Below are 27,737 nucleotides of genomic sequence, written 5' to 3' on the forward strand. Positions count from 1 at the left end.
TTGGGGTTGTGACTGTGATTAGTTGTTAATTCTTAAAAGCTAAGAAATAAAAAAGGGAAAAAGAATTTGGACAACTTAAGCCAAAAAAGGCTTAAAGGTACACGTAACATGTAAGGCATGTAACACATACCAATAAATAACATGCACTGTAATTCAGTCAGGACAACTCAAGAATGGATATATTAAATATAAATGATATGTTTATTATGGTTTGGCGATGAATTGGATCTGATTTTTAGGTACTAAGATCAAGCGCATCAGTCTCATAGGTAGATCAACAGTAGATCCAAAAATGACAGGTGGTAGCTGGGGTGGAGGAGGGTGAACAGCAAGATTTGTATACAGCAGCGCAGCAGATATAGCAGCAGCAGGCAAGCAAGCAGGAGGAAGAGTGCAAACCTTCCAGTTTATGTAGCCGGTATGAAGATGGAGTGTGTGTGTGTTTGGCGTGAATCATGTGGATGAGAGCGTGATGCTGAGGCGGCCCAATTAACGGCCGGCAGCGACTGCACTGAGGTTTCCTGACTGAACTTGTTCTGCGCATGTCTGTGACAGGCGCGATGCTCATTTATACAATTCTGTTTAAAAACATAGAAATGATCCATTGCAGTATGTTGTTTAATTGCATTGCCATTCTGATCTGCTGTAAAATATTCTGCGACCCAATACAGATCTCAAAGTCTGGGTCCCAACCCAGAGATTAATCGTGCACCAACGTGGGGTTCAGGGAACCCCCACGTTTCCTTGAGAGGGTTCAGGTGCATTTAGTTCCCTTTGAATCACTCCCAGCGATAAAATAACACTGAGGATTTTACCGTAGAGATTGGGGTCCCAAAGATGAACATCTTATCAGTCTGTGGCCCTAATAATGCAAACCAGTCCTTGAAATTAAAAAGGTTACACAACCGGTATCTAGATAACATTGATCAGAGGCTGCAGGAAAAAAGGGGGTAATTTTTGCCAAGTTCTCCAAATCTGGGATGATCGCCTTGATGAACGGATTAATGTGAGACTCTCATGCTACCCAAAAAGACATAAAACACTTCTTCCATGAAATAGCTACAGGCATAATGATTACCATAGGTCACGACGATCAAATGAGATACATTAGGTATGTCCATCATATTCTGGGGTCAATCTGACAGTTTCCATACATTTGCCATCAGCACTTTTATGATATACTAATCTCTCAAAAGAATTACTGGCACCCAAAATTGACGCCATAGTGAAATGGTAAAAGTGGTCTGTGGGGAAAAAGGCAGTTATTTTTGCTTCAGGCATTATGCCAATGGATGCAATCTCTATTTTGGAACATGCTGGATCAGTACAAGATATAATAATAAATGCCATGCAATTTTGCTGTCATAAATCACAGGCAATTTCATGCACACAATTGTGAAGGTTAGAGATTTCCACATACAGGGTAGAGCAGTGTGTCTCTTGATTATTTAAATTTATATTTAGCTCAGGAATGTCAGATAATGTTTGTTAGGTTTTCATAATCCGTTTAGAGTAACCTATATAGGGAGATAGGTAGGCAGGAACACCCTCAAAATAGCGACTAAGAGTATAATAATTTTGTAAAAGTATAATTACATACTAATTTATTATCAAAGTTGTGTCCCTTCAAAGTGGGTTCCGGGAACACGGGTCCTTGAGGAGATTCAAAATCAGTTAAGATAGCATCAAAATATGTTTAACCACTTTAACCCTATACATTGGATTTGTAAAATAGCTCACAACATCTATAGAATATGCAAACTCCACACAGAAAGGCCACACACACATTTTGACAACACAAATCTTGTGTGGTGGTCCCTGGCAGAACATTATTTTCAAATGCATATTCATTTGGGGGTCCTTGACATGAAAAGGTTTGAGGACCATTGTCCTAACCCAAGGCCAAGTTAATGCAACAAACTAAAGCTCACGTCATGGTGCAGATAATGCTCTCCAGACTGCTCAAGGTTGAATCACGAATCTCTTGATTGAACCTTGGCGGGTTTAGTTAGCATCATTATCTGCAGCATGACGTGAGCTTTACTTTGGTGTATTAAGGAGTAGATGTGGGTTGATGGATGGACAGTAACAGAGTACTGCACTTGGTTAAGTACAATTATTGAGTATTTTCAGGACTTTCACTCTATAACATTTCAAAGACAAATTGTACTTTTGACTCCACAACATTTCTAGTAAGGGAAAAAAGTAGATACATTTTTTTAACTATAATATTATGTAAATAATATATTAATATATATTTTGGGGAAATTTGTGTGAAAATAGTCACATTTCTCAATTTAGCAACGCATTGATATTAAAAGGAAAATGTACTTTGTAATTTGGACATTTGAATACTTTGTAAATCGCTCTGGATTAAGAGCGGCCTACAGTACGCCTACAGTAGGCCTAGGCCTACTACTGTAGGCCTACTGTAGGCCTACTGTAGGCCTACTCCAGACTAAGTACACATTTGAAAGAGCAACTTTCACTTGCAGTTGAGCAATATTTGACCAGGAGTATCTATACTTTGACTCAAGTACTGGGTTTGAGTACACTGGGGTTAGGAAGTGGCACAGGGAAGTCTGATAATAAATTAGTATGTAATTAGTATGTGATTATACATAATAGATCCTATCCGAACTGCCTAGGGTTCACCTAACCGCTCAGGATTGTCTTCACACAGGTCACCGAAGCCGCCATTGTTTGTGCTGGAGTTGTGTAATCCTAGATTCCTTTTGTGCAATCCTCTTATTGTTATGGCAGCTCGCTGGCTGCCTCACACATGCTGGACTAACTTCCTTAAGACCTCTGTAAGCAAATACCACTTATAGTATTTGTGTGTGTGTGTGTGTGTGTGTGTGTGTGTGTGTGTGTGTGTGTGTGTGTGTGTGTGTGTGTGTGTGTGTGTGTGTGTGTGTGTGTGTGTGTGTGCGTGTGTGGGTGAGGGTGTGTGTGCGGGAGGGGAGGGGGGGTGTGTGTGTGTGTGTGGGGGGGGGGGGGGGGGGGGGGCGGGGGTTCATGAGTGGTTTATTTTGTCAGCAAAATGTCAATCTGTCTTTGCAAGGTTATCCCACAGGATCTGCCTAAATGCACAGGGCTTGGTCCTCCATCTGGATGGCAGTTGAGCAGTCCCCTCCCCAGAAACCCCATCACACCACCCACTCTAATGTCTCCCACCTCCCACGGAGACGATATCCACGCTGTTGGACGGGAAACCTTGTATGTCCAAAACTGTTACTTTCCAGGAAATGGGGAAAGTGAATCAGTCAAGCTCTTGTTAATACTTTTTATTGATTGTTCAATATTTATATTTATAAAACCCACAGACAGACTTAACCACTTTCACTTTCACATATTTTTCACGTCGTGATGCGACAGGTTGTGAGCTTATAGATCGGCTATTTTTGCTACTTGTGTGAGACTGTGTATTATGTCCACAGGGCATTCATTTACGTAAGTTAAAATATGGAGATACAAGGTTTCTGCCCGACAGCGAGGATATGAAAAGACTAACACAGCTTTCCATTCTGTCTTTTACTGTTGAATCTCTGGATCAGAGTGTAATCCACAGTGGACAAAACACATGTACAGTATTTCAGTTGCGCCTCATTAGTCGCCCGTTTGACTCCCTAATAACTCTTCTCTAGTGCGATGGCTTTTATTGGGGAGGAGATTGCATGAGGATTTGGCGCATGAGAGTTAGAGAGCCGCAGTCTCATTATGTGCCTGCATATACAGTGCACATGCATGCATGTGCATTGTGCACACAGATGTATGTGCACATGGCTGCAGATTCACACATACTATATATGACACACACACACACACACACACACACACACACACACACACACACACACACACACACACACACACACACACACACACACACACACACACACACACACACACACACACACACACACACACACACACACACACACACACACACACACAACTAGGAAGCCTGCCAAGCAACCACCCAAGGTCCTCTAAAAGTCCATAAAGACGGATCCGTATCCTATCCAAACTGCCTTGGGTTCCCCTTAGCCATTCAGCGTGTGCAAATGAAAGATGTTTCTTGGAACAGCGCAAGCCTCTAGGCAGAGCAGAACCGACCCAAGCACACAGACACACACACAGCAGCCCTCTGGACAAGTTTGGCACCAGTGCCGGCAACTGTGGGCCAAAACTCATGTTGCGTGCTAAGTCTTTCCCTCCCCCCATCCCCTCATGCTATCCCGCTCTGCAATTATGTGCTGCGCTCCCACCCAAACATGCAAGAATAGGCCTTCTCAGTCAACAGACAAACCGTGTCATTCTGTCCTCAAACCATGACATCATGACCATTTGACTTCAGCGTGAAATTCAAGCTTAATTTAACTTTGTCAGGGGAAAACGGGTGCGTGTCACACTCGCAGGGTGATTCGATGGCGTGAAACGGTAACCCCATACAACGCAGAGGTGGCAAAAACCACATTTATCCTCTCGACTGTCATGATCACGAAAGAAAAAATGTCACATGCTGGACTGACTCATATCTGTGCTGTAAGAAAAGTAGAGAAAAATGGTGTAATTGGAGCTGTGCCTGTTGAGAAGAATGCCTCGGACCCTTGGTTAGTGGAAGTTTCAAAGGTGGTGGTGGCGGTGGTGGTGGTGGTGTGGGGGGGGGGGGGGGGGTATTGAGATGCATCTATCAAACTGCTGACAGCTATTGTGCGGAGCACACCTCATTTTCAAAATCTGCCTCGCAACAGAGTGCTCTTCACCGTCCTCCCAGCTCTGGGAAGGGTACTTAATAGTGTGTGTGCGTGCGTGTGCACGAATGCATGCGTGTATGCACACACACACACACACACACACACACACACAGGGGCACACACACACACACACACACACACACACACACACACACACACACACACACACACACACACACACACACACACACACACACACACACACACACACACACACACACACACACACACACACACACACACACACACACACACACACACACACACACACACACGTGTGCACACAAATGTACATAAAGTACACATATACATTACATACACACACAGAATAAAATGAGACAGAACCAAAACCTATGCCAGGCACCTCGGCCCAGCCTGGCTTGGCCTGGCCGTTCTCTGCTGAACAAAGCCTGGTGGGTTTCTCCCACACACTCATAAATAAGTGCACACAGTCTCTGGCCTGGCCAGGGGGGAGAAAGCAGAGAGAAAAGGCTCATTTAGGGAAGCTACACTCCTCTCATGCCTTCCAACTGACCTTTTCAAAGGGTCAGTCAGTCCAACCGCCCCTCACCGCCACCCCCCCACCCTCTCACCACCCCCCACCACCCTCACCCTCACCCTCCCTCTCTCGGTTTCCCAACACTAATCTGAATAAGGGTGCAACAGTTTTTGCACCCCGTCAGATTTATTAGATTTTTATTTTTAAGAAAACGATAATTTAATTGAATAACCTATTGACAATCAATGAACAGCACGATGCCCACAACACGTGTTGTGGGCTTGTAGATCTGCTATTGTCCTTGCGACAAATTAACGCATAGGGCTTAAGTTGATTCATATCCTATTACATTGCGACGTGTTGTGGGCTTATATGTACTTATATCTTCAGTTTTTCACAATGTATAAACAAAACAAAGTATGGCTTAAGTGCTTAATCGATTTGTTGCTATATGTATACGCAATTACGCATATACATACACTTTTTAACATGCTCCTTGATTATTCAATTCATCGAAAAAGTAATTGACAGAATAATCGCTAAGAAAATAATGGATAGTTGCAGCTGTAAACGTGACTCATCCCCACACACCGGCCAAGGCGGCAGAGAGAAGCCACTTAGCACCGCTCTCTGGGTCAGTGTAGAGGAGGGTTTAGGACCTGAAGGAAAAGACACAGAGCCTCGCATGTTTCCCCGGAGCGTGTGAGATGGCAGCCGGGGTCAGAGGTGAAGGTCACAACATGGGAGGAGGGGCATAAATCCTGTAGCATGGCCCACAAAGGCTGCTATCCTGGCTGACAATGGTGCCATTGTGGGATACGGGTTGCCTAGTGTGTCCTGGAGCTGTGCCTAATAGAGTTATAGTGCTGATGTGATAGCCGCGGAGCAACGCACACAGCATTGTGCCTTTATATTATGGACGGGTAAGAATTTAAGAAGGGGTCTTGGCTTCTCCATTTTTCTCTGTGTGAAAGCCTGGGATTGTGTGTGTGTGTGTGTGTGTGTGTGTGTGTGTGTGTGTGTGTGTGTGTGTGTGTGTGTGTGTGTGTCTGAGCAGATGTGCCTGTTGATTCACATTGCATGGGCATTTACTATATCAGTATCAGTGGTTCTCAAACATTTTCACGTTGTGGACCCCCAAAGGCCGCATGCCCCCCATATGCCAGGGACCCTCATAAAAGAGGTTCCACATTTATGCTTAAAAAATGGCAGATTTTTAATAGCATCGGCTGTAACACATTGTGAGATTGTAGATCAACTATTTTAGAATAAGTGAAGTATAAACAGGGTCAAAGTGGTTAAACTGTTCCTCATGTTGCTGTATGGGGACAGCCTGGAACAACCTCAAGGACCCCTGGGAGTCTCCGGACCCCAGTTTGAAAACCTGTACTACTATAGGATGAACAGACATGCAGTTAGTGGCTTAACCACTTTCCCTGGTGGGAACATTCGCCCAAAAATAGCAGATCCACAAGCTCACAGCGCATTGCATTGCCACGGTAGATCTGCTAGTTGGGGCAATTCTTTGGTGTGTGTAGAGTGATAAAAGAGCGTGCCAAGTACAGTTGCAACTCAGGTCCGTTTCACTGAGAATAAGAGGGTTTAAGTGGTTGAATCCACTGAACTGGGAGCCACACGGAGCCTTTGCCCCGTGCCTCACATGACTCCTCTCTGTAAAATACCCATAGTGCACCACCAGTTACATCACACAGTATCAGCTGATTCCGATGTGCAGGTTGGCTGCATGATTTCAACATGAGTGTGTTCACCTTTTCCATAATGTAAGCCTATTCGGTCATACCACCACCGAGAAGAACTATTAGCTCTCTCTACATTAATGCTCATGTTATTACGATTAAGTGAGCACATGAATATTCACTTGTGACTTGTTTCCATTTATGGGGGTTGGGTGAGGGGGGGATTTTTGGTGTTCAAATTACAGATAAATCATGAATGTGCTGAACAACTATACGATCTGAATATATCTAATAAATATACTGTATATAACATATCTCATATGTGCATACTGCATACATACAGTACTGATTATACTGCACATACTATAGAGGGTATGCGTGTGACATCATCATCAAACCCGGAAGTTATGCATCCAAACAGAAAAGTCCTATCTGATTGCATAAACAACATTAAACAATGTTAAACTTACTTTGCCTGTTGCTTTGCCACGCGATGTGCCATTCACTTGCCCTCTATACTGTACACAGGTATATCTTTTCAGCTTTACTCAGCGGAGAGCAGGGCAGGCCTCTTGAGAAACAGAGGCCATTGACACCACTGGATCATCCTCTTCAGCATAACTTAAGACACTCGTCTGGTAAATGTTATGGGGGCAGCATGCCACGACTGCCTCACTTGTCACCCCTGTAAAGTTAGATAAGGCCCCGGCAGGATGGGGTGACACACGATGAGTGCTGGACTGGGTGGGGGTGGGGGGGGGGGGGGGGGGGGGGGGGGGCTGCTGAGTGATGACCCGGGACAGAGAGACAGGGGTAGAAACCAAATAAGTATATTATTATAACTATATTTCTGAAGCACTTGTACACTTTACTTGAGTATGCCAATTTTTCAGTACTTTATGCTTACTACTCCACTACATCTCAGAGGGAAATTCTACTCCACTGCAATTATTTGACAACTTTAGTTACAAGTTACTTTGTGGATGTGGTTATTACAAAAAGCTACAAGCTCACAACGTGATGCTACTTTCAAAAGATTTTGATATTATCGAAAACCTTTGAAAAAACGTAAGGCCGTTACAGGGTTTGTTTGGAACTTAATTCTCCAATTAACAGATTGGAGAATTACAGTACATTTCAAGCACAACTCAATACAAAACTGTTAACTGTGGACGACATCATAAAGTATTACACTTGTTTACAATAGGGACCACCATGTTCAATTCATCATAACAATTAGAGACGTACAAATATACTCTTATATATAGCCAAAAACAGGAAATCATAAAAGGGGAAAAAAACTAACATTTACACTTACAGTGAGGGGAAAAAGGGGTGGGTGGGGGAACTCCCTAGACCCCACTTTGAAAACTACTGATCTAGATTACTGGTTCTTAAAGTGGGGTCTTGGGACCCCCAGGGGTCCTTGAGAGGGTTCCAGGGGGTCTCCTGGCTAAATGATTGATAGTGATGGATGGAGCCCTTATGGGTCTGTAACTCTGAGAGTACAAATGAGACTACAAATGGACCCTTACGGGTGGATTCGGTTCCATTTGTACACTCTTAGAGTTAAAATAACACAGAGAACCACGGGACTGAGGCAAGCGGAGAAAGTGGAGCATTTGCGTGAACGATATGTTGCTTTTGCTGATGTCTATAGTTACAGTAGCCTCCAATTTGACATTCCCTCCACCAAACATCGGTTTTCCGCTTTCTCCCTCTTTTTGGCTCCTCCGTGACCTCCTTAAAAGAACAAGCTATGTTTCCCAGGGCCCAGCTATTTGAAGCTCATAGTTTTGGTCATCCAAGGTTCTCTGTTCCAACTCAGGGCCGTTCAGACGCTGTCCCCACTTACATATCCACAATAGCAGGGTCCTGGGGGCCAGACCATAGCCGTCCTACACTCTGCCCGCAGTCGAGTTGCCTCTGGCAGGACCGTTGCATGCTTTGTGTGCTGGTTCTGGCCGCCGATCAGGGAAACCCCACAGTCTGTCTATGGTGAATGCTGGGTTCCCTGCCAAGACCATTATGCATCTCTTCAATGGCTGCGAATAGCAGCATGCTGCAGTACAGCAGATTTGAGAGACGTGAGTCTCCAACATAGCCCCCCACCTCCCCTCCCCTACCCCACCCCCCGGGCTTTAAGATGCAAGATGATGACACAGACACCAACGTTTAGTTGGCAAAGTCACCTAATCTCTGCCGCGATTTCACTATGTACGTCATTTTCTAATCAAATCTCTTCTTTCAAAAACAAAAACGGGCACTACACAGGCACAGGAAGAATTGGAGTACCGCCCAATTGATAAAAGCCGTTCCTTCACACTGATATCAAAGAAAGCCTAAGCAAATACTAGACCGGAACTTCAGAAGGAGATTTCTTTTTCTGCAGAATCAAATATTGATTGTCAGTATTTAGATCAACTACACTTAAGTCCTATTTAGAAAAATGTTCAAACCTGTTTGCAAACAGCCGGTCTACAAGCTCATTGTGACTCTTTGTGTGCTTGTAGAGTGACTATTTTTGAAAAAATATGTTCTAACATTTTTTTAAATGTTTTGGAAATTGACATTGTCCCAAAATAGGTACACAAGGGTTACAGTGGTTAAACAACAACAGGAAGACCAGTATAATTGTTTACAATGTAGTTGGAGCTGGGACTGTATTGCTGTACAGATTGCTCAAACCGATATTGCACAATATACAAATGCATCTGTATACATGGTTATGCCTTATTGCGCATTCTATAAATCCAGACACTAAGCTCCCCACCCACCCTTATTGCTGCTATAGAAATTCCTCATGGGGCTTATTTATCTTTGTCTTTTTATTATATCTTTATCTTTATTATTGTTATGTTGCTGACATTACCACACTTGCATGTTGCTGCTTAATTCTAGAAGAAAGGGAAAGTCCCACACTGTCTTCACTTACAAATATGTATTGGTAAAAATACAACGTTTCGGTCGAAACATCCCCTTTCTTCTACCAGTTCATTACCTGTCCTTCTCTGTAGGTGTGCAAAAGTACTTAATTCTTAATTCTAAAGGGTTTTACTTGGCAAATGTGTCTTTTTTAACAAGGACATAGGCCTACTAGACTTCACATGGAATAGTGACACCGATTGACTCATTTGAACCCGCTCAACTTATCTTGACACAGTAATCCATAGTGTAAACATTACCTAGTTTCAGCTGGGATCAACATGCCTGCGGATTTGAAATGTATACCCGCCAATTTTCACTGCTTGTCCTAACATACAGTGCAGCACTGTAGGGGTGCAACAGTTAATGGAACTACTCAAATTAACCGATTACACAAAATAATCTTTAATCAATAATGTAATACAATGACCTTTTAATAATCAAACCGTATTTTGGGAATGTCTTTTAAAAAAAGAAAATTGTTAAGGCAACCAATCTACAAGCTCTCAACTTGTAGCATAATATTTTTGCATGACACCGTTGTATGTCTAAGTATTTAATAACGCTTACATGTTTAATCACATGTGAGCTTGTGGATCTGCTATTTTGGGCGAATGTTCCCCCCCAGGGATTCAAGTGGTTAAGCTACTAACAGCATGTCTGTTTATCATATAGTAGTACATGGGGCTCTCAAAGTGGAACCCCACTAGAGGGGGTTCCAGGGGGTCAGCAGCAAAACAGTTTAACCACTTTAACCCTATTTTATGCTTCAGCTATAGTTAAAATAGTTAATGTGTTGCAACGGATGCAACTCATCGTGAGCCTGAAAAACGAGGGTGCCTGGCATAATGGGGGTCTCTGTGGCCTATAATACATATACATTTAGACGTCCACGCCATGAAAATGCTTGAGAACCACTGATATAGATGCTTATGACAATGTGGATCAACAGGCAAATCTGCGCACATGCTCCGACACACAAGCAAACACACACACGATCCCAGGATTTCATGAAAATGGAGAAGCCAAGACCCTGTTAAAAATGTTAACTTCACCCATTTTCAACCGTATCTTTATATAATTGGTCCTCACTAATGCTCATTTGAAGATGACACAATTTCCGTCTACTCACTGTCGTCTCGTTGGTGGGCTAAGTAAAGTTCTGAAACCTCCATAACAATGTTGCCACTACTGTTGGAGCAGCCATAAATTACACAGGTTCATCCCGATGTTCTGGCCATCTTTGTAAAGTTAGTGTTAGTAAAAACCAGGTAAAAGAGTAACGTTTGAGCAGACTAACATCAGTCACTCTACCATTCAATGTAGTAGAAGACCTGCAAGTTTACACCGCAGATATGTCGTCTCCGCCTACAGGAAATGCGTTCGCTGCGACCAGGAGACCCGTTTCTGAATCGGTCTATAGACGGAACTGGTGACATCTTATAATGGGCGTTAGTAAGGACCAATTATATGGAGATAGGTTGAAAATGTGTGAAGTGCTCATTTAATCGAAAACATAGTCTATGGAATAATCGCTAAGGAAATAATCGATAGTTGCAGCAGCCCTACAGAAGTGTGTGTGGTTCTTCTTGCAGTGGATATCGGGATGAGTCACGTCAGCTACTATAGCAGGCAGCTGGTGGGCTTGCAGTATCAGGCCATGCCATTAATCCCACGATTAGCCTTCGCTGATCCCATCAGGGCTGCCTCGATCTGGGGAGCAGAGCCTAAAGGTTTATCCTGCCAGTCAACCCTCTCACACCCTGACCATCACACACGCACTCACGCACGCACATGTCCGCACATACACACACACACACACACACGTGCAAATAACGGTGTAGTCAGGGTAGGAGGACACTGGTTGACAAAGTCAAGAATGTTATTTGAAACAGACGGCGCATTAGATGCACTATAATCTTTATTGTAGTTCAGACATCGTTGGATACCTCTCTCCTGCGGGTACATGCAACCCTGAGACTAAGGCCCATGCACATTACAACAAAAGGCTAGTTTATACCAGTGATTCTCAAACTTTTCAATATCAAGATCCCCAAGTGAGCTATGCATTAGGGCCTAATGCATGGCACAATTCGGGTCCCTATCAAATGGGGGACTGTCGCTTAGGCGACAGTCCCCCATTTGATAGGGACCCGAATCAATCCCTACAGGTCCATTTGGGTAAATTTTTACACTCTGAGAATTACAGACCCATAAGGGTCCATTTGGTTCGTCCTAAGAGCAACTCCATTCACTTCATGGGGCCAGTCCAATGGCGGCTCTTCTACATAGACTTCTATTGGCGAATAGGGGCACCGGAAGTTTACAGAATGTATTGGAGTCTATGGGCTTGTGAGAGTACACAACCACGTGACCGGGCTGTTTTCTGCCCCCTCAATGTCGCAACTCTGTCTATACTCTGTGGCTCTGCTCCTAACTATCAATCATTTACCTGAGGACTCCCTGGGATCCCCGCCATGACCCCTGGGGTCTCCTCACGTTGCAAACCAGTACTAAGAACGACGTATTTTCAACTCAGTCGTGCAACACCCACACTTAAAGAGTCCTGACACCGTTGTGTTGGCAGAGGGTGGTGGCAGTGAACAGTGTCCCAGGGGTCAGACACAGAGGTCAAGGGGGCACATTCTGTGCACTTACTGACACCATGGGGGATGGGCAGCAGCCAGTTGACATGCCCTGACAGGCTGGAAGGCTTCTACGAGCAGGAGCCCATTAAAAGCATGCAGGGGCTCATTCGCACATGGCATTACGTGCATTTGCCAGCATGTGTTCACAAGCGCGCGCGCGCGCGCGCGCGCGCGCGCGCACGCACGCACGCACGCACGCACGCACGCACGCACGCACGCACGCACACACACACACACACACACACACACACACACACACACACACACACACACACACACACACACACACACACACACACACACACACACACACACACACACACACACACACACACACACACACACACACACACACACACACACACACACACACACACACACACACACACACACACACACCTGTCTCATGCTCAGGCCACCATTTCCATGCCATTTATCCTTCCCTTGGTGAAGTTCCACAAGTTGGTGGTCATTTGCAGAAGAGATGAAGAACATTTAGTTCTATAGGAGAAAGAGAGCCACACTTCAACACTAAATGACAAAATGTGTGTCATCTGTGTGTGTCTGCAGACCTCATACTGACAAATCTGGGAAGAGGATAACCGCCTAACCCACATCATTGCTGATTCACACCTGACAAGTGACAGTAGATAGAAAAGAGTTGAGTGCTGAGAGTATAGGGATCGAGGACATGCAACTTTAGGTCCAGTCAGAATCGAGCCAGGGGCCTTGTGATTATGTGGTTGGTTGATGTCTGGTTGTTGTGTGCCCCATTTGTTTCTCCAACAATGCTAGACTCATACAAGTCTAAACGCTTCACTCACATAGAGAAACAGTACAATCTTCCAGCTGTTGTTTGTCAACTGTGTGGAAACAATTAAGAGTAAAAAGCAACTGTATTGCAGAACCAATCCAAAGTTTTTAGGCGGTCCTTCATATTGGGGTGGTGACAGGATTGGTTTCCAGAGCAGTGGGCATAATGGAGGCAGGATCAATAGGCCTATCTCACAGCCCGTTTTTCACGCCCACTTCCGGTAAATAGTGGTGACTTTAACATGAGCATTTACACGTTTTTTTCTCTGGAGAATCTAAGTACATTTTCTAATGTAAAAATGTGACAGACCAATATTATTATGAAGCAAACAATATGGTAAATCAGCTCGAACAGATAGAACAAACCTTACCTTGAGAAAACAAAAGTTGTAGACTTCTTAAATTACCTCTGTTAACATGAAGCGTCTATGGAGTGACGTCACGCTATCACCACTAACCCCGAAAGGGGGCGTATTAAGGGGGGTGGGGAAATTCTGTGAGATAGGCTTATTTGCTGGGGAAATGGGAGAAACTCCATGCCTCTGCTTACGATATCTCCCACTCTGCTCATTCACTTTTATCAGCCCCAGGAATGTTTTATTCCTTATTCTGGTCAGACTGAATTAATGATTTACATGCATTTCTTTATTTATGTTAGATAATATCACAATTTAAATAAAATGTTTTTATGTATACCACATTGGCATCCCTATTTTGTGAACATTTGTCAAAAGTTATTTTAAATTCAAAAACAGTAAAAATTGCAAAATAGCAACTACCTATTTTGATGTCCCGTGTGTATCGTAGGCAGAGATCGCAGTGTGTCTGCAAATGCAGGACAACCACAATGCCAATAGTTGCAAAGTAAGTAAGTACAGTAGAGTATTTTTAGACATTACGTTGGCCCATATTCTATTACAATTTAGGCATTTAGCAGACGCTCTTAATCCAGAGCGATTTACAGTAAGCAAGAACAGCACATCAAATGCATAGAAATAGTCATCTTGGATCAGTAAATCAAGAACCTATCAACCGTCTAACAGTAGAATATCCGTATATTGAAACTATAAATTATAATTATAAATGAATTCCAGATTAACAATGACCTGGCATCTGCCTACATAACATGCCATCTAATATTTTAGCCTTTGCATACGCCTGCAAGGTCGTCAAGGCTAGGGCTAAGGTGGAGTCTGAAGAGGTGAGTTCTATGTACTGCATACTGTAAATCAGGTTTTATGTATACTAAAATGCTAGATACATCCTTGAACATACTGTACGTACTGTACAAAGGATTGAACCTTGATCTCCCAGTCTCAGGGATGAACACTGGAACCACAAGGCCACTGAGCTTTTATACTATACTAGGTTGTTAACGTATTCATCCTTCTGTTGCATGAATGTACTGTATCTTTGGTCACTAATTTATTCAACTTTTATTTTCTGTATATTCAACCCTATTATAAACTTTTTTATTCACATCGTTTCTTTTCTCTGTATAGTCTGCATCATTTCCTAAAATATCCTGCCTCAGTAACAAGGGAGGCACAATTACAAATTGTATACGAGATGTGCATCTGATAGGCTTTTATAGACCCTTATGGGTCTATAACTCTAAGCAGTGATTCTTAAAGTGGGGTCCTGGTGTGGGGACCCTGCAGGGGTTCCATGCTCTGTTGAGACTGCCACTTCAGACAGTTCCTTTTTAGGCCCTGGCTGGACAGAGCGAAGAGTCATCTTACTGATGGGAAAAAGGAATGCTGGAGGCAATTATGTCCCTGCCTCGGCGTGCCTTGCTGTCCACGGGTCAAATGTATGTGTGTGTGTGTGTGTGTGTGTGTGTGTGTGTGTGTGTGTGTGTGTGGTGGGGGTGGTCCATAAACGCCTGGACACCAACAGAGAGGGACCTCTGACCATGCAGGCCTTGTTTCACTCTTCCCGCATGCAGACCCTAACCTCAGCTGGAGGAAGGGACCGTGGCTGTTTAAACTACAACACAATGCAGTTCTGTGTCTAGACTGGAAAACAGCATGTGCGTTAGTCCATCCCTATAAAAGCCTCGGTACCCAGGCTTTTATTTCAGCTCAAAGTCCATCCCTAACCGTATGAAGATAATTGTAATGGCTGTATGAGTAGGAGACTAAGGAGAGACATGATGACTCATCTTAGATTCAGCGTTTCGTTGTTCTCCTATATAACACACCTGCCGTTGACACTTGACAGAATCCTCAGGAGCAGTGGTTCTAAAAGTAGGGTCCAAGGACTGAGGTTTAACAATACCTATCTTATACTTATACTAGATTTGATTTGATTTATTTATTAGATCCCCATTAGCTTGCTGTACATGACAGCAGCTATACTCTTCCTGGTGTTAGCCCAGACTGCCTAGTGAGGTTTCATTCTCCCCATTGTAATCTCCCCACCTAATACAGAGAGTTGTAGAATTATGTTAACAAAAATATTCTCTTATGTCAGACTCTCTTAAAAAGTATTTTCAAATTGGGGTCCATGACACGTATCAAATGGTGGTCCTTGACAGGAAAATGTTTGAGAACCACTGCTCATGTGGGAGACGTCAGACCGAATCTGTGTGGCGCTCAATCAGGCATTTTTGCAGTTGAACATGTCTGACAAGCTCAACAAGAACAACACATGCTTGCCAAATACATGCCAAATATATGAGACTGTTCACACCCTGTCCACAGTGGCAAAACTCTAGAATCATTCTCTCAGCCTATATATTGTATCATTATTGTTACTTCAATTTTTGCCATATACTACCTTATTGCTACTATGTATTATGCTATTATAATTGTTACTGTATGGCACTTGGTTGCTTTACAAAAAAAAACACTACCTGCCATGGTATTTTAATGCTTTACTAGTGCCTGCACACTGTCGTCACTTACTGTATGCAAATGCTATTTATAGAACAATGTTTCGGTTAACAGACCTTCATCAGGTATCTATCTAGCTAGATAGACTACATTACAGATAGAACAGCTATATATGGATCTGCCTATCTAGTTGATTAAGATTATGTTATCTTATTGTGATATTCACAGCACAGTAATACAAGGCAGATATACAGTGGCAGAGAATACTTTGGCTACTTATTAGTAAGTATAGTAGCCTTGGAACCAACGGTTCCCCTGCAGCCTATGTTCCGTTTCTGTATAGCGTGAAGCAGCTTGATGTACAAGCACATCCCCTGGCCATGATGTGTAGAAGCACATCCCCTGGCCATGATGTGTAGAAGCACATCCCCTGGACATGATGTGATGTGTAGAAGTACACCCCCTGGACATGACGCAGACAGGGACCTATCCCCCGACCCCAATCCAACCCTTGATTCCATGCAAGCAGGAAGGCATTGGGTTGGGTACCTTTTTTATAGACTTTGGTGATATGACTCAGCCGGGGATTGAACCCTGGCCTCCACACAGTCTCAGAACGGACAATCTAACCACAATACTGAACAGGACACTGAACTATTCATGTAGGCCTGCATGGGTATCAGAAAAGCAATACTTTTAAACAAATAAAAAACACCCTTTCGTGCTATTCAGATTAGAATTACATATTCGACGTTTATAGATGATAATTTAGAAAGAAAGGTTGTTTTTATATTTGGCTTGAGTATTTCCATTCATACAATAGTTTCTTAGCAGTTACAGTGCAGTGTGAAGCTTGAGGAGAGAGCTGAATGAAACGACCTGGAATGTACCATTACATTTTAGGGGGGAGGACTACTAAAGTAACTAATACTCTAAGTAAGTATCTGTTAAATGGAAATGTATACCATACGACGTGTTGTACAGTACAGTTATTACATAAATGTGACGTTGCATTGTCATTTAAATGTTTAACCGCATCCTGACTCCTATACATATCTCAAGGGGAAAAGCCCCGTGTCTGACGGTAGGTTGGATCTGCCCCAGATCGGACAGCCCTTTAAAGTCTGTGTGCACTTCCTAGATGAAGTGAAGTAGAGCTTCGTCGCACGGGCCGTGCACAGTCTGACACGGCACGGCACGGCACGGGACGGCAAGGAACGGAATGACAATCTTTTCCACTTAGAACAATTTAGCCCCAAGTTATGTTGAGAGCACACGCTTGGAGTTTGGGACGTTTTCTCAAAGCCAAATCAATGCGTTTTTCTTGCCATCAAAGTCTATTGTTGTACTACTGGCGTATAGCCCACAGTACGTGGCGTCTCCGATCGTATTAAAATACGTCTATTCTTTTTTTCTCTTTTTGTGTGCAAAAGAACGACGGCTCTGCATCGAAACGCTGGAGGACAACGAATCTTGGGAATATTATCTTGTTTAGTTCTTTAGTTTTTATTTTATTTTTTTATAACGGAATGTTTAATCCTCCCGAAGTTTTATTCTCCTACGTCGAAATGGATCAAGCAGCCCCAGGTAGGACTATAGTCAGAGTCTGCAGCCATTGTCTGGTGAGCTGTGTGTGCACCGTGCAACAAGACAAAATAACTAAATGTGTGTTGTTGTTTTTGCTTTCAAACATTTCTTTTTCTTATTTTTGCATGATCACATTTAATGTAATGTGGTTGACACGTGCCATAATGTTGCACAGGTGTGTGTATAACGGGGTTATAACAGCCTGCCTTGGTCTTTTGCCGGTGGTGGCATTGCATTGCCCAGGCATGCATAGCGCAATTCACTTGCCGATTACGTAATACCCTTCAGGACGAAGGAAGGCGCAGTGGTCTTGAGAGCCGAATTTATACTCCAGCCGTACGGCGGTGTCGCTCGCCGAAAAAAAAGGAGGAAAAAAAAGAACAGATCTGCAAACTAACAACGCGTCGCATCGCGACGCGTTGTTAGCTTGTAGATCTGTTCTTTTTCCTCGCTTTTTTTCTCCCCTGGACGAGCGACACTCTTGTACGATCGGACTAAACCACACGATTCGATTCGAAGCTTTGCGCTGTTTCTTTGTGCCGTCATCATATCTGTGACTGTGTGAAACTTATGGGAAACAACACAGACAGTGCATCTTTTCTTTCTTACAAAACAATCGAGTCTAACATCATGACTTCGAGCTAGTATTCGAAATAACGCTGCTCTTTTGCGTAGACGGTTGTTAATTAGTGTTGGGGAGTTGCATTAATACGATGCCGCAATGAAACGACTGCTTTGTTCTCCGCTTGCCTGCAGCCGACCCGACCGTGGCTCATTTGCTTTGAAAGTAGGCTACAGGCAAAACTGGACCAGACAGCCCTGTGTCTCATGACTTAAATCTGATATTTTATCACATTTATGTGCAGTTGACATCGACAACTTCGCCATTTTCATACAACGTAAACGCAAGAGAAATATTAACAGGCCCATTATAATATAGCTATACCAACATGTCTTTACGAGGCATTCCTCTTTCTTCACCATTTTCATGCAACAATGTAGGCTGACACTGACACATGCATTTTATTATATATAACGTTAATGTGTCTTGACCATTTGCACCGTAGCCTAAATTTCTTCACAATTCTCATGCAACAAATAGCACAGTGCATGCACTTTAGATAGTGATGTCCCTTCACCATTCCTCTTCACACAGCAGTCAATGCATTGAGATATTATAACATCTCCATTCAGCACTTGGATAGGGGGCCCTGGACTGGTATTGTAGGCTAATGTCCAATATATTAGGATAGCCTAATTGTCCAATTTCGCCATATACCATTGGCCATATACCATTTATGATGAATTGAACATGGTGGACCCTATTGTAAACAAGTGTAATGCTTTATGGTGTCATCCACAGTTAACAGTTTTGTATTGAGTTGTGCTTGAAATGTACGTAGGCTACTGCAATCTGTTAATAAATCTTTCAATCAATCAAACCACCAGTCCAGGACCTATAGGCTATAGCTATTGGTCATTTGGCCATATGGCCTGCTGTATGTTCTTCAAAGCACCCACAGTAAAAGTGGACTAGGCCTACTGTAGGCCTACTGTACTGTATGATTGATCCTTTAGAAAAAAGTTGTGATCCCGACCCAGCCAGCCAGCCAGCAGTATTATGGCTCTTTTCTGTGTCCAGGTGCGAGCAGCTTTCATGTGCATGTGGGTTTTGGCCCCCGGTGTGGTTTTCTTTGGGCAGCACTCAGGAAGGATAGGTGTGCAGATGGAATTTTTTTGCTGAGTTTAGTAGTCCGCTGGCTTTCGTTTTATGCGCTTCCACGGTGCCGTTGCACCTGCCTTTTGTTTATTTTAAGGTCAGAAAAAAGGAAAGAGCGGACGGACGGAGAAACCCACATTTTCTCCTCTCTGAGGCTGCTCCTGTGTTCTGCTAACGGCCCCATGAAAGGCACTTTTGTCCTGCAGTGAAATATATCGGCCCGCTCACCTCCTCTTGATGCGGTTTGGCCTCTTTCATTTTTGGAAAACGCCAAAGCCCGATTCATCCCGCTTTATTATGCTTCCTCGTACGACGGTGTCGCGTACCCATAACAATATAGTTTGTAGATCAGATTTTTTTTTCTCGGCGCGTGACACCGTCATACATGGGAGCATAGGCCTACATTATAATACTGATACTCCGTGGTGGTACGACTGTGTCGCTTGCCGGCTAGAAGTGGTTTGCTTAGTGGTTGAAGCATATTCTAGGGCTAGGCTACGTCTTTTGGAGTCAGCACTTTTTGTTTTACTTGGAGTCAGCACTTTTAGTTTTGTTTTAAAGGTTAATCGAAAAACTATGAGGATTTTGGAATTGTGAGTTGAGTTATGACTGAGGATATATATTTTTTAAATGAGGGGTCTAAATGTGTTTTTCAAAAGCTTAGAGATAGGGATTTATAATGTGACATTTATATATTGAAATAGACTATTGCATATGAATTAGCTAGTTGATTCGGTGGCAAACATGCAAGAGTTACTTAGAGTTACTGTATAGGCCTACTGTCACAGCTAGCTGCACTTGACTGATACAGTACATACATGCATGATCTTGATAATGATTTGGTCAGTGACATCAGTTGGAGACATGCCCGGGCTTGTCAGGAGATTGTGACAAGCCTCATCAAGCAAGGGGTGTGTGTGTGTGTGTGTGTGTATATGCACATGGGCTCCTGAGAAAGCAAAGGGATGGAATAGAACACACACACACACACACACACACACACACACACACACACACACACACACACACACACACACACACACACGCACACACACAGTCCCAGCAAAGTAAGGGCTCATGCAGAACTTCACTTGAGCAATCTCAAGCAGATCAATATATTTCAGTTAAGGGTGGACCTCTTTCTTAGAAACGGCCATAATGATCCTTTTGCCTTTCTTTCCTTATCTCTCTTCCACCTCTCTCCTGCTTTCCCTATCTCTAAACCTCAGCTCTCCCTCCTCGGTCAACAAAGCCAGTGTCTTCCAACATGAACAACAACTGCCTTCCTCCACCCGTGTATTCACTGCAGGACGCCGAGTGGTACTGGGGAGATATAACCAGGTAAGGAATCTAACCACACCAGTCTTCCTCGACAAACAGTGGCGGCCGCTGCTGACTCAGTGTTTGCCTTTGTTTTGTTTCGTCGGGTTATCTCGCCAGTGGTCTGTGTTTGATTTGTAACAGCCTTTTGTTATTTTTACCTTTAAAGGGATGAAGTCAACGAGAAGCTCCGCGACACGCCTGATGGCTCATTCCTGGTACGTGAAGCCTCCACGAAGACGCAAGGGGACTTCACGCTGACATTACGGTAAGAACCGGGTCCTCTAGCTACCACACAGCTCAACCATTAACCAATTCATATATACTTATTCTTGTGTTAACGCATAATGTTAGATTATAATACTTTTCCGCCTATAATGACATGCCCAAAATAGGGACATCAGGTTGAAAGTTGTTAAGTGTCTATCTCACTTGCCGTTGCATGAACTCTCGTGTTTTTTCACCTTCTCAGGAAAGATGGCCACAACAAGCTCATTAAGATTTACCACCGCGAGACCAAGTATGGCTTCTCCGACCCCCTGACGTTTGGCTCTGTGGTGGAGCTCATCTGGCACTACCAGCATCATCCCTTGGTGGAGTACAACGCCACACTAGACCTGATGCTCACCCACCCTGTTTCACGCTTCCGACAGGTTAGTAAATATAAACCTGCAACAAACAAAATAAATAACATCAATATGAATTTAAGCAAAAAGAGGGACTAACACAATTTCGATAGGTGAGATTGAATGGGGTGTTTTTGTTTTTGTCAGGATGAACTGGTGAAGGAGGACAGTGTCGATGTCGCAGGACGTAAACTGAAGGAGTACCACTGTCAGTATCAAGATAAATCAAAGGAGTTTGACCGTCTTTATGAAGCCTTCACAAAGACCTCACAGGTAAACAAAAATAAAAGCTTCCATTAGCTCTGTTTTGGAGATGCCGAATCCTAGCATGTTAATCCAATCCAAGCTATCCACGAGGATCTTGAGGAAAGCTATTATTACCATCTGGGCCATCCACGAGAAACACGAGATTTGATTAAAAAATATTATTGGTACCTTTTTTCGCTTCCATTAGCTTCCGTTGCTAGCCTCCACAGGCCTCCCATTGTAGAAACAGCCTACATGATAATCCGCGGTACCCGTGCATGCGGTCATTAGTGTTTTTTCTGCTCAAAATGGGATGAAACATTAATCCGAGCTCGCGCTAAGGAAATTAATTTGGTGCACAGCCTAGAGTGAGGCTAGACTACAGATATGGAGGGCTATCACTTCCGGGTCGGGCGTTTGGGGCTCTTATTCTTTGCTTATGACACACATTTCACTGGCACTAGCCTCACAATTCCGCCTATGGTAACAGCATGGAATCGGTTAATTAGATATAAGGCGAAGAGTGGGGAGATCTCTGATGGTTATTCATTGTGACGCAGGAGATTCAGATGAAGAGAACAGCAATCGAGGCATTCAACGAGACAATGATGATCTTTGAGGAGCAGTGTCGTGAGCAGGAGCGTTACGGAGAGGAGTTTGAGAGGAACAATCAATCTGAGGGAGCAGAGAAGGACCTCGAGAGGTACTGTTTCTGTCACGCTCCACGTTAATTTCCCCATCTAATTGTAGACACATTTTAAAAAGTAGTTCAATCGAGGGACATGTGCAGCTAGACATAATTCTACCACGTCGCCAAGAGTTAAACCCGTACCCTAACCCCTATGGTGACCTCTGCTCTTTAACCCCCTCCTTTAGTTTCCTGATTAACTACGAGAAGCTGAAGTGTCGTCTTGGGGAGATCTATGACAGTAAAGTCCATCTGGAGGAGGACCTGAGGTCCCAGGTAGAGGACTACAGAGAGACGGACAGGAAGATAAACAGCCTGCGTCCTGACCTCATGGAGCTACGTAACATCAGAGACCAATATCTCAAGTGAGTCCTGCCAGCAGGAAATGATGTGGGATCGTGGGATTGGAAGATAATGCTCAGGAAGATTCAAAGATTTAAAAAAAATATGTTTTATTGTCTATCACAAAATGATAGAAAATCATCTTAGGTTAAGGGGCTCATAAAAACATACACCCACGAATGACGCAAATGCAATTACATTAAAACAGACAATTTATTTTAATATCCGAGACTTCCTGTCTTGGTGTTTGTGGTAATTATCTGTTCATAATATTATAAGCTCATAAAAAGAGTTTAGTTATATTCCCTTAAAACTTACAATGTTCTTCCTTTCCCTTTGTAACTTTATTGGATTTTAGCTGGCTGAATCACAAAGGCGTACGGCAGAAACGCATAAATGACTGGTTGGGGATACCGCACGACAGTCTAGATGAGTAAGTCATCACTTAATACCATCTACTGTAGAAGTCACAACCAAAGTGTGTCATTGCAAATGGAATACGAAATCATTTAAAGGCATTTTTTTCAAGAATATCCTGGTTGTCTTTGCAGCACCTACGTGCTGAAGGGAGATGAAGAGAAGCTGCCGCACCACGACGAGGCAAGCTGGTTTGTCGGTGAACTGAGCCGGACACAGGCAGAGGAGATGCTCCAGGGAAAAGCTTGTGGAACCTTCTTGATCCGTGAGAGCAGCAAACAGGGATGCTACGCCTGCTCTGTTGTGTGAGTAGTAGAGTTTAACAAATTGTGTTAATTTGATTAATGAGCTGATAGACATTTCATGGCTGGCCTTCTTAAAGTCGAGATTAAATGAAAAATGACTGCTAAATTACATGCCTGGTCATATTGTTTTTCAGAAACCTGTTAGGATTTAGAAGACATTTTGAGAAATGTCCTCGGGTCTTAATGGGTTAATAATAATGTATGCCAAATAAAATACAAAAATGAAACTTTGTAGTCATACTGTATGCTAAAGTGCGATCATGTTTGCTTACTCAGGCCAATCAATCACTTTCAACCTGGTGTCCTTATTTTGGGCAGTCACTAGGCAACAATTGGCAAATTGCAAATTTACAAGCTCACAACCTGTGGCTTTGTGACATATTGTGAGCTTGTAGATTGGCCTTTTCCGCACAACAACTTCATACGTATGGGTTAAAGTGGTTAAAAACGCTGACACTAACCGACAAGTTTGTTTTTTCTTTTCAGTGTGAAGGACGAAGTGAAGCATTGTATGATTTATAGCACGCCACATGGATATGGCTTCGCAGAGCCATATGACGTCCACTGCTCGCTGAAAGACGTCGTCCTGCATTATCGGCTGAACTCCCTAGCACAACACAACGAAGCCCTGGACGTACGACTGTCGCACCCAGTACACGCCAGCGTCCCGGCAACCTCCTTGCACCAGCGTGCAGAGGAACACAAACTCTTACAGACTCAAAAACACACAGCGGGGCTCCCGCCAGCTGCTCCAGAAATGTAGTCAAGACGGACAGACAAAAGGACATGTTTACTGTATCCTACGAGCGCTACTGCATCGATGGGGCATTGTCGGTCGGCTGAGAGGAATGTGTGAAATTTGCACTAGAGTGATTCCAGCGGGGTTTTGTGAATGTGATTTCACAAGATTGAAGCAGGGACCAGAACTTGAATGTCAGCTTGAATTTCTTTCCTTTTTTTTCCCTCCATTCAATGAGACGGTCTTCTTACGAGATATTTTTTACTCCATAAACCATTTGTTTTAATGGACGTCTTCGCAACGGGGATGTTAAAAACTAAACACACATGAAAATATGCTGACTCATGTCGGGTGCTACGCTTTCTTTTGACTTCCACTTTTTACATTTGGATGGCTCAAAAGTACTGACATCGCTGACATCGTTGCAGATGACCCCACCCCGTCCTTGGCCCTGGATAGATTATATTAGATTGTGAGAAATTTGAATGTGTCATGTATATATTGGGTTGCTGAAGAATTTGTGTGTCCATGAGATAAAATGGTGCTGTAAAGAACATGATTCTGTCATACAGGTTTGACAGACTAAACCATTTTGGGGGCAAAAAGGCCACACGTGAACACGTGTATGGCTGTGGTGGCGCTTGGCCACATTGCCACTTTCTTCACAGTCACACACAGTGGATTATTATGTAGCATTAACATCCTGTAGAATACCATTGTGAAAGCATACTCAATATTATACCCATTGACCAAAGCACTTTTTAGTGAACAAAAGTACATCCCTGTTTCGACCCTTAACCACTTTAATCCTGACGTCACTATTTTGGGCATGTCATTATAGAAGAAAAAAAATCCAACCATTTTTTTTAAATAGCAAAAATGGTCAATCTACAAAGCTCACAACGTTGTGAGCTTGTAAATCAGCTATTGGCGTTATTCGTCATATGACGAAGCATATAGGGCTCAAGTGGTTAATTATGTTTGGGTGAAGAGGGGCAATTTGTGTACACCTGCTGATGTGCTGATCAAACCATAATCTGAAGTACTGTACTGTATGGTATATTCTGTTACTCAAAGAAGTATAAGCTTTTTGTATTCTATATATATTTTTTCTATAAACAGGCCACAGAAGATGAAAGCTTGAAGAAAGTGCAATCCAACAGTATTTCTCTTGTTGCAGCGTTTGATGATTATGATGATGGTGGTGGTGGTTGACGGTGATGCTGTTATGAGAGGTTGACATTCGCCACAAAAATGCACTCTCTTTGGTGGCGTCGGTATGATGTGACCTCTTAAGCCTAATTTTATACTTTGTCGCTCGGCGGTGGCCACCGTAGAACATAACTGATTTTCAAGCGAAGAATCACTTGACAACCAAGTTATTTTTGCCGATCGACACCATCGTGCAGCAAAGTAAGAAAGAGGCTTCCTGTTTGTGTGAACTGCCAGAGGTCCGGGAGTATCCTGCCTCCATTACTTGAACTGTGGCATTGCTCGAGCTATGAATGTTTTTCATGACATGCAGCCTTTGAACCCTAGCGCCCCTATTCTGGCCATATCATAATTGGTGAACATTCGGCAAAAATGGCAGATCTACAAGCTCATACATCGACACATTGTGAGCTTGTAGATCTGCTATTTTCACTATTTGACGTACAACAAAGCATATAGGGTTTAGGTGGTTAAGAGGAAATGAATCCATGTTGATCTTGGCACATTCTTCAAGTTTGAGGACAATAGATACTCTGTATGGAGAAACTGTAAAACTCGCTTTTGTGGTTGTTTGACGGAAGGTGTTTTAACCTCTCTTATGAAAAACTCCACTAGAGGATTGAGGAAACTCCTTGGGTGAAGCTAAGCAATGTGAGATTCTGACCTTTTCTTGCCGAAAGACAATAAACTGATGAGGGTTTTGTCAACTTAATAGTATGTGTTTCCGGGTTGTTGTTTTTTTAATATGAGCTATGTATTGCGCACAGCCAGTTTTGGCTTGTGTAAGACATTGTCCGAGTACGTTACTTATGTGCAACACGTTTTACAAAAAATCTTTTGTGGGCTGTCCCCCCGCCCCCCCCCCCCTCCTCGATTAATTGTTTGAATGGTCGACAGTTGAATAGGCATTTCTTTAGTCGAGGGCAGCACTAGAAGTTAACTCAATTTAATTTAGACCAAATTATTTCTAGCTACAGAGCACTGAAATGCAAGTTTATTAATGCACGGGAATAAAAACAATATACTGTATACAGTATATTGTATACAAATTCACTTATCACATTATACTCTCAAGCCAATTAAGAGTTAGATGACAATGTATTGATATTGTGATATGATACTAGACATTGTCTGGGATTTTTGGATGTAACAATATGGCACAAGTATTGTATTGTATTGTATTGTACTTTTCTGATGCCATTTTATCATTTGCCTTACCTACATAGGCATAATATCTTTGTTTAAAATATTTGTGTAAGGACCAATAGTCCTTACTCAAAATAACATTGTCACAACATCAATATTGAAGTATTTAGTGCAAAATATTGGTGATTCTTTTCCATATTGCCCAGCCGTAGATGACAAGACATAATTACACTGATTACAATGGGAGGTACAATGGGAGGCAACTGATCATGCGTGAGTGCACAGATAATTTTAGACAAAGCTGGAGAACTAATCACTACCAGATAACTAACCCATATTAAAATTGTGTGCGATGAGGCCGCTGTCATCTAGTGGGCTTAGCTTTGGGTTGGTGGTGATAATCCTGTCGATGAGATGAGCCGAGTGAGTGCTCCCAGACTCATACTGTGGACAGATGGCAGAGAAAGGAATTGAGAAGGAGAACAGCTGGACAGAACATCACAAACTTGGTTTGACACCATTGGTCCGATAATGAAAAGTTTCTATTGTATTCTATAATGGAAAAATAATATGTAACCATCCCATATACAACATGCAACAAGCAGCTCACATTTACTTCGGTTCTTGCCCACTAACGTCATTCAAAAAACATTGGTCTGTTCTATTGTTACACAACTTTTATGTTTTTACGATGTGGCTCAGCAGGAGTCTAGCTGAGGGTCTGCACGTGTGTCTGTCTGTCTTTGTGTCTGGAGATAATCTTGCAAACCACTGGACCGATCAGCGACAGATTTCCTCTGCATACTGCCAGTAGGCCACATATATTTTATACTTTAAAAAATATATATTTAAAGCGGGATCTCAACTCGGAGCTATCGTGAAGGGTGAGGTTCCAAATGGGGCTATAGTCAAATAACATACATGCAATAAAGTTGAAAAAGAATACAAGATTTCTAATGGACATAGAGAATTACACATCAGTTGAATGAACAGCAGGCCTTTCATATGGAGCCAGAGTGTGACACTTTTTTCTAATAAATGACTGACATGACATCAGATCTATGCTGGCCACATGCATCCACAAAACACTACTCTCTGGGATACTTTCTGGCCTTGACAGCACATCCAAACAGAAAAGTCCTATCTGATTGCATTAAACTACGTTAAACTCACTTTGCCACTCGATTTTCCATTCACTTTATGCATGTGC

At 43.0% G+C, this 27,737-nt stretch overlaps 2 protein-coding genes across 2 annotated transcripts in view; one reads left to right on the forward strand and one right to left on the reverse strand.

Annotated features, from left to right (window-relative positions):
* Nucleotides 1–27,737, reverse strand: part of sgip1b (SH3GL interacting endocytic adaptor 1b) — a 92,957-nt gene that overhangs the window by 50,218 nt on the left and 15,002 nt on the right. The window lies entirely within an intron of this gene.
* On the forward strand, nt 17,361–26,093 carry LOC306943384 (phosphatidylinositol 3-kinase regulatory subunit gamma-like). Its single transcript, XM_079529672.1, has 10 exons — nt 17,361–17,766; nt 20,716–20,827; nt 20,976–21,074; nt 21,279–21,459; nt 21,580–21,705; nt 22,239–22,381; nt 22,555–22,731; nt 23,067–23,141; nt 23,260–23,430; nt 23,917–26,093. Exons 1-10 carry the CDS (start codon nt 17,709–17,711, stop codon nt 24,191–24,193), a joined length of 1,419 nt encoding a protein of 472 aa, XP_079385798.1. The 5' UTR covers nt 17,361–17,708; the 3' UTR covers nt 24,194–26,093.

The sequence above is a fragment of the Electrona antarctica genome (assembly GCF_951216825.1).
Source record: "Electrona antarctica genome assembly, chromosome: 19".
Classification (NCBI taxonomy): Eukaryota; Metazoa; Chordata; class Actinopteri; order Myctophiformes; family Myctophidae; genus Electrona; species Electrona antarctica.